The 14,819-nt window shown below is 39.6% G+C and overlaps 1 protein-coding gene across 5 annotated transcripts in view; it reads right to left on the bottom strand.

The window, feature by feature from the left end:
• The window catches only part of Mrtfb (myocardin related transcription factor B), a 165,772-nt gene that overhangs the window by 97,505 nt on the left and 53,448 nt on the right, over window positions 1-14,819 (bottom strand). For 2 of the 5 annotated variants that reach the window (XM_039087009.2, XM_063268241.1), the window contains exons 3-4: window positions 5,883-6,028; window positions 3,906-4,113 (exon numbers count right to left, since the gene is read on the bottom strand). In XM_039087009.2, the coding sequence (XP_038942937.1) occupies window positions 3,906-4,059 (154 nt within the window). In that variant the 5' untranslated portion in view covers window positions 4,060-4,113; window positions 5,883-6,028. Of the gene's footprint in view, window positions 1-3,905; window positions 4,309-5,882; window positions 6,029-14,819 lie in introns of all 5 variants that reach the window. The other 3 variants (XM_039087007.2, NM_001427624.1, XM_063268242.1) reach the window with 2 other exon arrangements.

The raw sequence follows: 14,819 nt of genomic DNA, 5'->3' as shown, positions 1-14,819 counted from the left end.
TGAACAGAAGCTGTTATTCACTAAGGTGTCTGTCCTTGGCGCTGGGCAACAGTTTGGAAAGTTCCCTGACAGTATGTGGCTAGATAAAGCCCTGTGCTGAGTCCAAAGCCAAGGACTCTCATTTCCTTGTGGGCAACCAATTCTTGAGTACACCATTTCCTCTCTTGGAAACCTCATTAATGACAAGGCAAGAGAGAGTCTAAGTTGTTCACTGCATAAATGCAATGCAAGGGGAAAAAAAAATCTCAGAAAAAAATTCAGATGAGGCTGTGAGGCTGTAGGCTCAAGTTCCTAACCATGGTAACCAGTAATATGAATATTTGAAAAGAAATGTGTCCTTACTGGGACCCCACACATGCCATTTCACAGTAAATGTTTCTGATGAGATCAGGTGACTCAAACAGAGGTGGGAGGCCACAGTCAAAAGCCTTTCAGGATAGGCAGGTGGCAGGTACTGACTTCACTACCACTGGATAGATATTACCGATGGTGAGGTTGAGGCTGTGTGAAGTCAGATGAGTCTCACTCACCCTGAAATACCCAAGATGCTCTGGAGAATGTGAGACACCAAGCACTCTTTATCATAGCAGCTACACTGGCTTCTTTGTAGGAATGCTGGCAATGCCTGACAGTTTTGCATCTGTCCTGCTTTCCCTTCCTGCAAACTACCTCATAGTAGTGTCTGCCAGAGTAGAGCTCTCCCTGAATGTGGATGCAGGAAGGGCTGGCTGCAGCTCTTTTGGAAATGTGACATCTACCTATACTGTCCTCCACCTGAGCTTTTCCCTTTGAATACTAAAGGCCAACATAAATATGGAAATAAGATGCAGCTAAGGACTGTGTACTATGCCAGAATGAAGCACAATGTCCCTGTGGATAGACTGTTTTCACAAAGAAACTGCATATTATATCTTTTATAAGGCCCATCTGAAAAGCTGACTGCCTAAGTGACTGCCTTATTGAGATGTTACTGGGTATAATTTTAGCAACATAGGCTACAATGATGCAATCCTTCTACTCATGATCACAGATTTAAACACCTACAATGTATCCAGCAGAAAAGAATGCAGCAACAGTAAGAAAAGTTCAACTGCCTAGGGGTTACAACAAAACACACAAGCAGGGACAAGTGAGACTTAAACACCTACAATGTACTCAACAGAAAAGAATGCAGAACCAGTAGGGGTTACAACAAAACACACAAGCAGGGTATGTGAAGCACACAATTTTTTGTTACACAATACTTTGTAAGTGGTTTTGAGACTAATATCTACATTTTGATAAAACTTAAACAAGAGATTAAGAAGAGCTAAAAATATGAGTAACATACATTAAAGAAAGCAAGTCAGGTCTATCACCTATCTTTCTTATTTTGATATAAATATATCAAAATCCAGATTTCTTTTTATTTAACATTTTAATTTGTCTTAATTGGACAAAATGGTAGTTATACTATCTATGTGTAAACGAAACATGCACACTCGATGGGGTGGCTAAGTAAAGCCTTGAATCACACTGCGTTTGAGAAGAAGACACAGATTCGACTCTCACAACTGTCCAGGAATGCCAATATGTCATTATCCACAGTTAGTACACCTCTCTAACTCATTTTTACTGACTAAGGCTCTTATTGCCTGACCAGTATTTCCCTAAAAACCTAGATTTCTGGTGCTTGTACACAAGGATCACTTTCACACCTTAGAATGTGTATGTAAAACAGGCAGATGTTTCAAATTTCCTGCAGTCATCTTAAAAAAGAAAAGGGAGTTACCTCCTGTTTGAATCCTTAGATGGTACTTCACTGTGAGATGATCTTCCAATGGCTTAACACTGAACAGAAATTACTCTTGGGGAAAACACATTGGCTAAAAGGCCAATTTCATTCAAAATAAATTTGTATTTATAAAATCACTATAATGATAATCGAAAAAAGTCAATAAATTACTTATTTCCAAGCTATAAAGTACAATATTGTTGCTACTAAAAAGTGTTTCAAAACTATTCTTTAAAATAGTCAAACATTTTTCTCTCACAAAGGACGCTAGTAAAAGTAGCTGATCTGGGAAACAAGCAGGCAAGCATAAGACAGACTGGAAGCCAGCATATGCTCCTGTGCACTCAGAACAGCTAAACAATATGCATATGTCTTGGAAAGAGAACATAAAGTGGCTTTATTCTAAAACAAGTCCACAGCTATGGAAGACTACAAATAGTGACAAATCAAACATAAATCCTTATGTCACAAAGACCATGGTTAGAGACAACGGTTAGAGAAAACAATCCTACTACTGCATGAGTGGTGCTTAAGACCTAGCATGAAAACTTCAGTGTCAGATGGCACATGTAAGTAAAAGCTGATGAAATTCAGAGTGACAGAAACAAAGACGAACTCTAGAAATCACAGCACGAGAGATGAATGCTGGCTGATGAACGCTGTGGTTTAGTAATGATGAGAATAGAAACAGCAATATTTCTACAAATGATTGCATTATTTCATAAAATATAGCTATCTAAGCAAGTTAAACCTTTTACCTTTCATCTACCTTCATAAAAGCATGTGCAGGAAGGAGATGACTTCAGTGGCAGTGTTTGCCCACCCTAGATAAGGTCCTGGGTTCAGTCCCTAGCACCAAAATAACAAAATGATTGTCTAAGGGGAGACTGTTCTATCCATGTATCCATCATACACCCAGACATGTACACAAGCATCTGTAAGAGAACAAGGTATCTACATGGACTACATGTCCATGGTATTTCCACTTTGTGTGTATTGCCTTCTCTGCTACACATTGCCAGTTTGTGAAAAGTTTGAACTTCTGATTTTATACCAAATACAGCTCAAGTCCCTGGGACATGAAACTGGTCCAGGGGTTCATTGCAACTCATTTCTGAGTTAATATATTTGTCTCAGCCACTGTCCACAGTAAAGCCAGGCTCTTGGAGACAGACTGCCTAAAAGCCACCTTACAGAACTGAGTCTACGTGTGTTGCTTAAGCTAAGAGGGTCAAGGGCAGAACTTAACAGTAAGATTTAGGATACAAAGCTACATAACTCTTAAAAGAAGGCACAGGAAGTTCATGCAAAACACTGTCCTGAAGGACTACACAGTACTCTGTTCTTGGTGAGGAGACCCCAGGCTCTGGGGCACATTCCAGTCTTAGAGACCTAACAGCTAATGGCAAGCATTCTAAAGGAAAGTCATGTTATTTGTAAAGGTAAAGGCAGGAGGCCTCTGACAACAAGGCAACCCCATGTAAAGTTCTGGGTTCTCCTTGAGTATGGTCAATGTGCTCTTTGAACACCATGCTGTGTTTATATCTGAAGTATACTACACTGTATCAGAACTAAGTACCTGTCTGTCTTTGCTCATTGGTTTGTGTTTTGGGGACTCTGGGATGTCATCAATGAGAGTCTACCATACTGAAAAGGACGAGTTAGAAAATATTCACTTTGTATATAAGAATGTAACTCCAAAAAGAATCGAGTTCATTTTGTGCCCATTAGTATAAAATCACTCAAGAAGATCTTGCTTTTACTGAGTGGGTTAACTCATACCACTCTTAAACTAAGGTCCAACACAATGGCGATGGTAAAAGGAAGAAGGCAGTGGGTCAACACCCACTTCTCTGGTATCAGCAACTTCACAATGCCTTTTCACCAAAAGATCTTCCCAGTCCAAGATGGACTAATCTAAGGCTGACTTCTAAAGGTATTGGGAAGAAAGACAGTTGCTGGTAACATAGTCAAAGAAATGCAGGAGAAGTGAAATCATGCCCCTTCTCAAGAGGAACATCACTTACTGGGCTTGCCAAGTATAACTGATCAGAGTTCCAAACTGGAATTATCTACACCTACTGAAAAGGGTGACCATCTAAATCAAAGTACCACATGTAGCTAGACTCACCATTTTTCCTTTCGTTCAGAGTGGGTAAGTGCTGGCTGGACTGTAGAGACAGTTCCTGGAATTCGTGAGCCACAGCCTCACTTTGAGGGCTTGGCGCAAGGTGGGCTAGAGGCCCCAGCTCTTCCTCTGTATCTAAGGCTCCCCTGTGATCCATTGTGTTGTTCCAGCCACTAGCAATAGAAAGTATGAAACACCTCTTTCACGCAGCCTGTGGAAGAGAGTGACAAAATGTTTACAAAGGTAAATGAAATAGTACCTTAAGTTTTCTCCAGTTAACACAAAAGTATTAAGACAGGCTCTTGGGTCCACAGCTCCATTCTGTCCTTCTGTCCGTGCACCCATTGCTGACTCCTTCTCTCTGCATCTCAGGCTCCTTTACCCACTCCAGGGAGATGGCTCCTATCTAAAAGGCATTTAGACAGTAAATAGAACCTAAGACACTTTACATATATTTTGTATTAAGGATTATAAAAATTATAGCTATCACTGTCATTTAAAGACTTCAACATATGCTAGATGAGAAGAAAGTCAACAAACACGAATGAAAACGCAGGCAAAGGCTGCCTTGAAGATCCACCCCAGTGCCTATATTTTGGGGAATTCTAAATTAATCAGCACTCACAGCAACCAGCAGTACCTCACAGACTCCTTCAGCAGCCCAGGTCTCAGAATGAACAAAGGCGGAACAAAGAAAATGCAGTTCATAAGGAAAAAAAGGTATATTTTATGTCACTGAGACTTGGAGTTGCTTGTTACCACAGTGTAACTTGGATGGTACTACTGAGAAGCTATTAACAGCAAAATCAAAGACTCAACAAGAGCCCTAAACATGTGACACAAGTGAGGTGCTGAACTGGAAGCCAGGGGATAGCAGTGCACCCACGCTGTGCAGTAGAACAAGTCTGTTCAAACTGCATCTTCCTTCCACAGTAGCATTCTCTACATACAGACTTCAACTACCTAGTGGGTGGGTGATTTGCCGTTTTGACTCTTACATCACAGGAATTCTCTATATAGGAGTCTAGATACATGCTTCCATTTCTCTGTCTGCATACCAGGAGTGGAATGACCAGGTAACAGGGCAGCAGGATATATAGATTTTTAAGAAACTGGCTATGAATTCCCCACCCCTAGTGGTGGGCACCAGATCCCAGTTGGTCCATATCCTTGCCAATCCTTTTGTCAATTCTTTTCATTTTAGACATTTTAGTGGACACAGGATATTTCATGGTAGTTTTCCATTGTTTTCCTAGTGACTAACGATGCTAGACATCTTTTTCTGTATTATTGTCCATCTCTTTATCTTTTTGGATTAAGTACTGATGAAATCTGCTAATTTTTCATAGTATGCAGTTGGTGTTTTACAATTGAGTCTTGGGTCTTTGACACATTCTGGACATAGCACTTTGTCATTATGCTTCTGGCAACCATTTTCTTCCATTTTTGTGTTTGTTAGTATTTTGTAAAAATGAGATTTTTTGATTTGGTAAGGTCTAATTATAAATACTTTCTTTTACGCATCATACTTTTGTTGTAGCTAAAAAGTCATACACTAGCCCATGGTCACAAAGGTAACTCCTATGTTTCCTTCTTCACACAGAAATATCTAAGTCTAAGATGCAAAGTTTTATATATGCAATGAGATCTGAATCAACACTGTGACTTAAGAATGGCTGACAGCTACAGCATCACTTGTGAAAAGATCACCTTCTCTACTGAATTGTCTTTGCATCTTTGTTGACGGTCAGATGACCTGCAGAATGCAGATGTGTCCTCTGACTTTCTACTTAGTTCTTCAAAAAGGGAGAAATATCCATCCATCCATCCATCCATCCATCCATCCATCCATCCATCCACCCACCTACCTACCTACCCACCCACCTACCTACCTACCCACCTACCTACCTACCTACCTACCCACCTACCTACCTACCTACCTACCCACCTACCTACCTACCTACCCACCCACCTACCTACCTATCTTTGGGAAATGCCCAAGTAATCCATGTGCAGGAAGGACTGTGTAGTGCGCTATGGTGATAACAGCTACACTGACATGTGCTAGGCTGCCCAAAATGTGGAAGGCAGAGTGGCACAAACAAGTGAGGCCAGGCTGAACTTTCCTGGAAAACAAAACAGAAGAAATACTTAAAACCTAGAGCCTCTGCAGCTGCCAACCCCAACTCCATTGTCATTGAAAACACCTCACAATAAAGACAGCAATAATTCAGCTGCAGACTGCACTACTAGAGGACTCATGTGGGACAAAGAAAAGGTGCAGCAGACTGAAGTCTCAGGAATGAGGTGCACCACAGTGCTAATACGCAAGGGAAGAACTAAAACCTGTTTTCCTTCTTAATTCTTCAATATTAAATTCAATGCAAAAGCTGAAGGCCTTGGCATGGTCTTTGCAAGGGAAATTCACATGGCAGACATAATGGATGAAGGCAGCTAACGCAAGCAGCACTTTTACATTTCTATAGATTGTAAGTAAAAGCTTTAAAAAGCCTGGGAAGTTAAGGTAGAATATAGAAATTCCTAAATAACTTCACAACAACACAATCTTAGCTGAGATACTGATAGGGGATTTTAAATAATATTCAAAAATTACTCAATTATCTCCCAAATGAAAAGAAGGGTGATGAAGAGATAAGACAGAACTAGACAAGTGGTAGGATAGTAAGCAATAAGACAGTAATCAATCTTCCAATGATTATGATGCATTGTAAGGGCTAAAAGCTCCAGTTGAAAGAGAGGTTGACAATGTTTGCTTCTTTTTAAAAAAACATGATTCTGGTAGAGGTAATGAATACTAGCAGGAAGCCAAGGAGAGGGTGAAGACTTCATACTGCTATCAAATAATGTTGACTTCAAAAGGCTCTATTAGGTAGATGAATTTGTAGGCAAAATTATTTATTTTACTAAGGAACATTAAACTATAACTCAGATTTTTCAAAACTGAATTTTCATTTTGAATTAATTATTCCTACAAAATAAAATCTGTCCATGCCAAATTTTTTGAAGTTACAAGTACTATAATGCCCTTATAATGGCAATATGTACAAACTCTGAACATCAATGGTAATGATATAGAGGGTCCTTTAAACAGTATTACCTGTTTTAATCCTAAAACATCTTTTTTCAATGTATGCCTTGACATTGTACTCACTTTAAACTCCCACACACTTCCAAATGGAGAAAATTATAAGCTAAGTAAATCTTTACAAAACATAGCAAAGGGAAAAGAGTAAGTTAAAAAAATTAACTTAGTATCTGTGAACATCTTTGACAGAGCATAGAATATATTCTGAAATTTTCAGAACATCATCTTAAACTCTACTTAAGTGCTTGACAATTTCTTTACAATATTAAATCCAACATCTATTATAAGCAGCACTATATGTAGAAGTCCCTAGTTGAGATGTTACAAACAGCCATTGTGAAAATGTTAAAAGAAACTGTATTAGAATGGATTGCCTCACTGGGGTCAAAACTAAGCTGTCAGGTAAAATATTACTCAGTTTGAAGTAGGGTGAGTGACAAAACTGTGACTGTCTGGAACTGGCAAAAGAAATGACTAGGGAGTTTACTCAGTACAGAACTTAGTAACAGAAACATTCCAAAATGAAACATCCAGCACTCATCTGGTAGGAAGTGAATACAAAGAATACTGTAGCATCAACCTAGGATGCACCTTGTTTTAAAACAAATCCGACACCATTCTCCAGGGACTAGCTGGTTAAGAGTAGTTTTCACCCCTCATCCAGGAAATGCCTCTTTGCAACAGCTACAGAACCTGCAATAACTCAACATGTACAGCTGTGGAGCCCAGCTCCAACTGACACATCTACAGCAAGGCCACTGCTCCGAAGGCTCAGCGAATGCTGCAAAGAGGAGACTGAAAGAGCCTAGGAGCCAGAGAACCAGAGTTTGCTGCCTAAGTATGAGGTAAATACAACACCCAGAGGCAATGCTAATGTGGACAGGGTCTTAACCATAGACCTTGAGGACACTAAAGAATGCTGAGAATGGGAGACATAGTCTTTCTTAGGGAATACACACCAATTAGTTATTCAACCAAATTATCAGGCCACATATAGACAAGTAACATTATACAGAGGAACAAGTCTCATTTATGTATTAAGAATATACAAATATATGTAACAAGAATTAAAGAAAAAGAGGTCATGAATCTGAAAGTGAGCAAGGGGTCACATGGAAGAGTTTGGAGGGAGGAAAAGGAAAAGAGAAATTATGTAATTGTATTATAATTTTTTTTTAAAAATCAGGCAGGTAGTGGTAACACATGCCTTTTCTCCCAGCACTTGCGAGGCAGAAGCAGGCAGATCACTTGAGTTCAAGGCCTGCCTGGTCTACAGAGCAAGTTCTAGGATAGCCAGAGCTACACAGAGGAATCTTGTCTTGAAAAAACAAAACAAAACAAAAAATAAGTTAAAAAAATTTTAAAAGGTCACTAAAAACAAAATGACAAAAAATTTAAAATTTTATTATTTAATTCTGGGGAGTGCTACAAAAATATGGAAAAAGAAGAGTGGACATTCTTTTTTTACTTCTTCATTCACCCAACCTTTTTTTAAAAAATGGAATCAAGATAATACCACAAATAATGATATTTCTAAACACTAGATTATTGAGTTAAGTTAGTCCTTAATTCAATGTTAACATTTGTTTCCATCTAAGTGTACAAAGCCGTCTTTCTTTCCATTACACCTCCCTGCTTATAATAGCGATGTTCTGTGACACATTATAGCCAACAGTCACAGCTACATACAGAAAAAGCTGAATACGAAGGTACTCAAACCATGTCTAAGAGGAGCTTCTAAAGTTCAGAAATTTGATACACAACTAGTCAAATGCAGACTGGTGGGTTACCCACTACACACAGCCAAAAACACCCCAGCCATAGCAAAGTTATGTCTCTACACTTCAAGTTCTTGTGACTCTCAAACATTAAGGTAAAACTAAAGTTAAGGCAGCAGACTTGAACAAAGAAGTTTAAAGACAAAGTTAACCATATACAATCAAGAATCCATGACCAAATCTGTTTATATTTTAAAAGTTACTTCACAGTTGTTTAAATGGATCAAAATAAAGACAGAAAAAGGTATTTCAATTCAGCTATCTTAGAATCAATGTCTGGTAAAAGTCAGCCAGCCTCTCCTCCCCCATCCCTCCCTTCTCCTCCATCCCCCCAACCCTCTGTCTTCCAGATTACTACCTGCAGCTTCAACAATGAGGTGGAAGAGAAAACGGAGATCACTGTGGGTATTGTAACATAGAATGTATTTCTCCCTCTTCTTCTTCCTCTCCCTCTCCCTCTCTCTCCAGTGTAACAATCAGCCTGTCTTAGTTAAGGTTTCACTGCTGTGAAGAGACACTATGACCATGGCCACTCTAATGAAGGACAACATTTAACTGGGGCTAGCTTACACTTTCAGAGGTTCAGTCCATTATCATCATGGCGGGAAGCATGGCAGTGTCCAGGCAGACATAGTGTTCTAGAAGAAGCTGAGTATTCTACATCTTGATCCTAAGGCAGCCAGGAGGGGTCTCTTCTGTACTGGGCAGAGCTTGAGCATAGGACCTCAAAGCCTACCCCCACACTGACACACTTCCTCCAACAAAGCTACACCTATCCCAACAAGGCCACATCTCCAAATAGTGTTCACATCCCAGATTTTGATTTTGACATGGTAACTGTGGCAGAGAGTGAAATGTAAGGAACTAGTCAGTGGCTATGCCAATGAAACTAAATTCAAATTGCATTTTTGAGACATAATTCCAAAGCTTGGTCAAGGCTGGACCATGCAGAAGCCCAAAGAACTGAGGTGGGTAGATGCTTCCAGATGGGCAGTTAGAAGGCAGGTGCCACACCTCACACTGAGGACAAGGCAGTGAGAAACAGAGGAACACCACTGGGAGAAAACTGTAGACTCCCAGGCAAGAATATGAAAGACAGGTATGTCTGGGAACAGAGATAGCTGATTTTAGGCAAATCCACTGAATTGAACACCAGATACCAAGAAATGAAAGCTGCAGACTTGATATATAAGCAGGGCACCAGTTTACAATTTGTTCAAATAAACTCCTCTAAATAGTGCTGCTATTTGTAACAGCTGGACTTTGTATGTAGCCATTAAATGCAGAACAAACATGCCAAATACTGACAATACTGAATAGAAAAACTTACATACCAACCCTTCTCTGTAGACAAGGTTACAGATCTGGAAATGCCAACTATTTGTTTGCAACCTGACCTGGAGCAATCTGCAGGCTGTTCTATCAACAATGCAGTTCTGATGAACACAACAATAATCTAAGCACATAGTCCACGTGATCTATAAGCAGACCAGTGAAAGCATAGAATACATGTGGCTCTTCAACTTATATTATATATTTAAAAGACAGAATTAATGCCAATCACTAAGTAAAATAGGCAAAATGCTCCCTTTTATCTTAAATATCTATTTTAAAAGTTTTATTCATAGTGAATGAATCTTAAAGAGTAAGAGTTGATTAGACGGCAGATTTTAATTTAGAATGATTTTCACATTTAGTAAACACTGCATTTAAAGCAACTGGTGAGTTTTGAACCAAAACTGGCTAAGTAGTAAATATTTTTAAACAGATTAAATATTCATTTGCTTATTTTTGTGCAGTGCTGAACCCAGGGCTTTGGGACAGGTCTGTCATTGCTGTACCACTGAGCCACATGTTCTAAGTGTTTATCAGCTTTAAAACAAAAACACACATTACATTCTCATTTGCAAACACTATTTACCAGGAAAAAATGAGTAAGAAAGAGCTAGAAAGGGGTGAGTAAACAGATGGAAGTCTCTCTCCTCCCACCTCCCGCTGCCTGATGTTTGCTCTTTTTGACATTAGCAAACAACAAAATTTAAATTTGCAATACACAAGGTGGAGACCAGGGTGAGCTTCCCCAAGAGTGTAAGCAAGAAAGAGCTGTCCACCCCACCTCCTCACACACACACACACACACACACACACACACACCCCTCCACTTCCCACCCTACTCTGCCACCTGTAGCAGGCAGGTAAGCTAACCCCAAGAATGGGAGAGCAGGAGACTTGATCTTGCCCCTCACTGGCTGCAGTATTCAGAAGAGTGGTCCTTATACCTCCCCTGAGCTCGTAGAGCTAGCCCTGGTATGTGTGTATATGGGGTGAGCCGCCCAAGACTGTGAACATGAACCAGCCTAGCTTCTTGTCTGCCATGCAGTGATATAGCCTCAAGATGTCTCCCCATTTCACCCCTCACCTGTGGCAGGTGTACCCAGTTGGCCCCACCCCTGGCCTGGGCAAAGTGGGGCAAGTGGCCCTGGTGGTTCTGGTTACAGGAAAGCTGGTAGGCTGACCTACTCAGCTTCTACCCAGCCCAGACCCAAGGCTCTGAGTTGGCCTACCCCAACATTCACCCCATCTATGGCCTGCTAGGGCACAGTGAAGGCGCTGGTCCTGCAGATCCAAGACATGGAGAAACAACAGGATGTCTGAGAGGAGTATAAGGGCCAGTATTGATAGTGTAGTAGAAATCAGAAGCCTTAACCAGACCTATGACTTGCTGCAATGACAACTGCAAGTAAAGCTGTTTGGGCAACAGGGTGTGGTGTGACACACTGTAGCTTTCACGGCTGCAAAATGGTTTTTGTTGTTGTTTAGTTTTTTGTTTTCTTTTGGGAAGAGATTGCAGGAGCCAACAGTGGATATGAAGGGATGAGGAGATGAGTGGGATTTGGGGTGCATGATGTGAAATTCACAAAGAATCAATAAAAAATATTTTAAAAATTTACAATACATGAAAAAAAAAGCTCACTCTGATTTACTTAAGCAGGACACAGTGGGATGAGAAACACAGGGCTTCTGATTTGTAATTCAGTTCTCCAATATTTAACCAGAGAAAAACACTCTTGTTTGACTGATTAGTAAACTGAAATGCTAGCTAAAAGAGAACACGACAGAATGGACAAACCTTAAAACACTCTCTTAATAAAAGTGTGCAATGACCATTTATTGCCAGCATTCTGACAGAGAGCCATCTCATACATAATTCTTGTGATCTGCAGTTTCTGCTTGCAGAAAGTAGAAAAAAATTCAATTGAGTATAAATTTTCAAATTTTTAATCCTCTTTTTTCTCAGATTTTCATCTAGTTCAGAAGAATTTATGCAGCATGCTTTTGTGGGTCTAAAGATCAAGTATTTTGTACTATGGCTGTATCTGTTTATGGCATTTTAGTTACTACAGCAATCTAAGCAGATTAGAAGTGAATGTAGTTGACTTCTAGTTAGTAGACTCCACTGGTAAGACTAGAAATGCATTACCAAACTCCTGTAGCATCTTTTGGTCACCACCAAGCACACAGAAAGCCACGGCTGGTGCTAAAGTCATCTCTAATCAGAAATCTGGACTCTATTAACATAAATTACAATGCAAATATTCTTTCAATACTCCCTGCAAATGTATTTGTTTGTACTGGTAGACAATGCCTCAAAGCTCATCTTTAGGGTTGTAAAGAATACTCTCAATAAGCATCTGACATAATTTACCTGGTCTGATCAGTTACTCACACACTCCGGAGTTGTTGGCATCAACCTCACTCTCATGTGTGAAATAACAGTTTGAATCACCTGTGAACATCTTATCACTTGTTCTACAATTGTGGATAAGAAATACTCATCCTTAAATACTTATCTCTTTAACGCTGTTGTAGATAAGATATTTTCTTGACTACTATGAACTCATGCCTATTTGTTTCCTCATCTTGTCTCTCAGTGTCTGGCAATCACTAATCTCCTGTTGTGTCCTAGACTTGCCTGCTACACACATTTCATTAGCAACAGCCACACACTGCATGGCTTTTGTGGGTAGCTTTTTTTACTTAACATACTTTCCAGACTCATATTGTCACGAGGATCAGCATTCTATGCATTTCATAGTTGAACAATTCACTGTGTGGATTTACTATATTTTGTGTCCCCATTCTAGGCATGATTCAATTTGGTATTATGAATTATGTTGTGGTAAACATTATACAAGTCTCAAGTGAACATACATATGCCTTTGATCCCTTGGGAATATAGATAGATGTGGAATTGCAGGGTCTCAGAGTAACTATTCTTAGCTGTTTGAAGAAATGCCTAACTGCTGTATACAAGGAAGCAAAATGTTACTTCTCCAATTTCCACACACACTTCTTTATTTTAGACAGAGTCTCATATAGCCCAGGTTCACCTTAAATGCTCTATGTAGTAGACAATCACCTTGAACTTCTGATCTTCTTGCTTTAACACCTGAGTTCTGGACTATCTGCTTGTACCATCATGCCAAGTGTGTGTGGTACTAGGGACTGAATGCAGGGCTTCCTACACGCTCAGCAAGCACCACACCAACCGAGCCACACACACCTAGCACCCACAAACCATTAAAAAATGACAGCTACCCTAGCAGAGGTAAACTGATATCTAGTTGTAGTTTTAATTTGCATGCCACTAACACCTAATGATAGTGAAAAACCTTTTTTTTGTATTAGATTTTGTATGTACTCTAGAGAAATGTATTTTTATTATTGAATTGTAATAGTTATTTCTATTTAAACCTGTACTAGACATTAAACGTAACTAATACTACATCTTAATATCAGAGGCAACACCTGCCACAAAAACCAAAGCCACTGTCAGCCAGTACAATGTAAAAGCTAATACTGTAATCCCAAGGATTTGGAACGACACTGCCAGAGTTGTTCTGACATGAAATATGTACTATTCACAGGGTTCACAAAAATTCAAGAAGTATGATCATTTTCAGGCTAGTAGATTGGTGCCAGTATGAAATATTTGATGTTGTTATTTATTTCCATAATATAAGAAACACAATTACATGATTACTGCTAATAAAGTTCACTGAGTAATATATGTTAAGATATCCAAGCATCTGTATCTATATTGACCTCTGTGATGGCCAATTAAAACCTCTTCATTTTTGTGTGTTCTAATGATACTGAATTGTGCAATTGTTTTCTTTTCTTCTTATAAAAATAAATTTAACAATCTGTCTAAAAATTAGATCTGCTAATATTGTATCCTATTCTACTAACTTTCCTCCTTTTTTAAAAAAATTGGATTTTAAATTTACATTTTAAATATTATCCCGTTTCCCATGCATAAACCCCCTATCCCATCCCCCCTCCTCCTACTTCTAAGAGGATATTCCCCCTACTTATCCAACCAACCCTTCTCACCTCCCCATTCTGACATCCCCTATACTTTGGGGTCGAGTCTTGGCAGGGCTTCTCCTACCACTGGTGCTCAAGAAGGCCATCCTCTGCTACATTTGGAGCTGGAGCCATGGGTCTATTCATGTGTACTCTTTGGATGGTGGTTTAGTGCCTAGGTCTCTGGTTGGTTAGCACTGTTGTTCTCATGGGGTTGCAAACCCCTACAGCTCCTTCAATCCTTTCTCTAACTCTTCCAATGAGGACCCCATTCTCAGCTCCATTGTTGGCTGCAAGCATCCACCTCTGTATTTGTCATGCTCTGGCCAAGCCTCTCAGGAGACAGCTATATCAGGCTCCTGTCAGCATACACTTCTTGGCATCCTCAATAATGTCTGGTTTGGTGGCTGTATATGGGCTGGATCACCAGGTGCGGCAGTCTATGGATGGTCATTTCTTCAGTCTCTGCTCCAAACTTTGTTTCCATACTCCTTCTATGAATATTTTTGCTCCCCCTTTTAAGAAGGACTAAGCATTTGCACTTTAGTTGTTCTTCTTGAACTTCATGTGGTCTGTGAATTGTTTCTTGAATATTCTGAGCTTTTGGGATAATATGCACTTATCAGTGAGTGCATGCCATGTGTAGATTTTTGTGATTGGATT

This window comes from Rattus norvegicus, chromosome 10 (genome assembly GCF_036323735.1).
Source record: "Rattus norvegicus strain BN/NHsdMcwi chromosome 10, GRCr8, whole genome shotgun sequence".
Lineage (NCBI taxonomy): Eukaryota > Metazoa > Chordata > Mammalia > Rodentia > Muridae > Rattus > Rattus norvegicus.
This window is presented reverse-complemented; position numbering and strand designations above follow the sequence as displayed.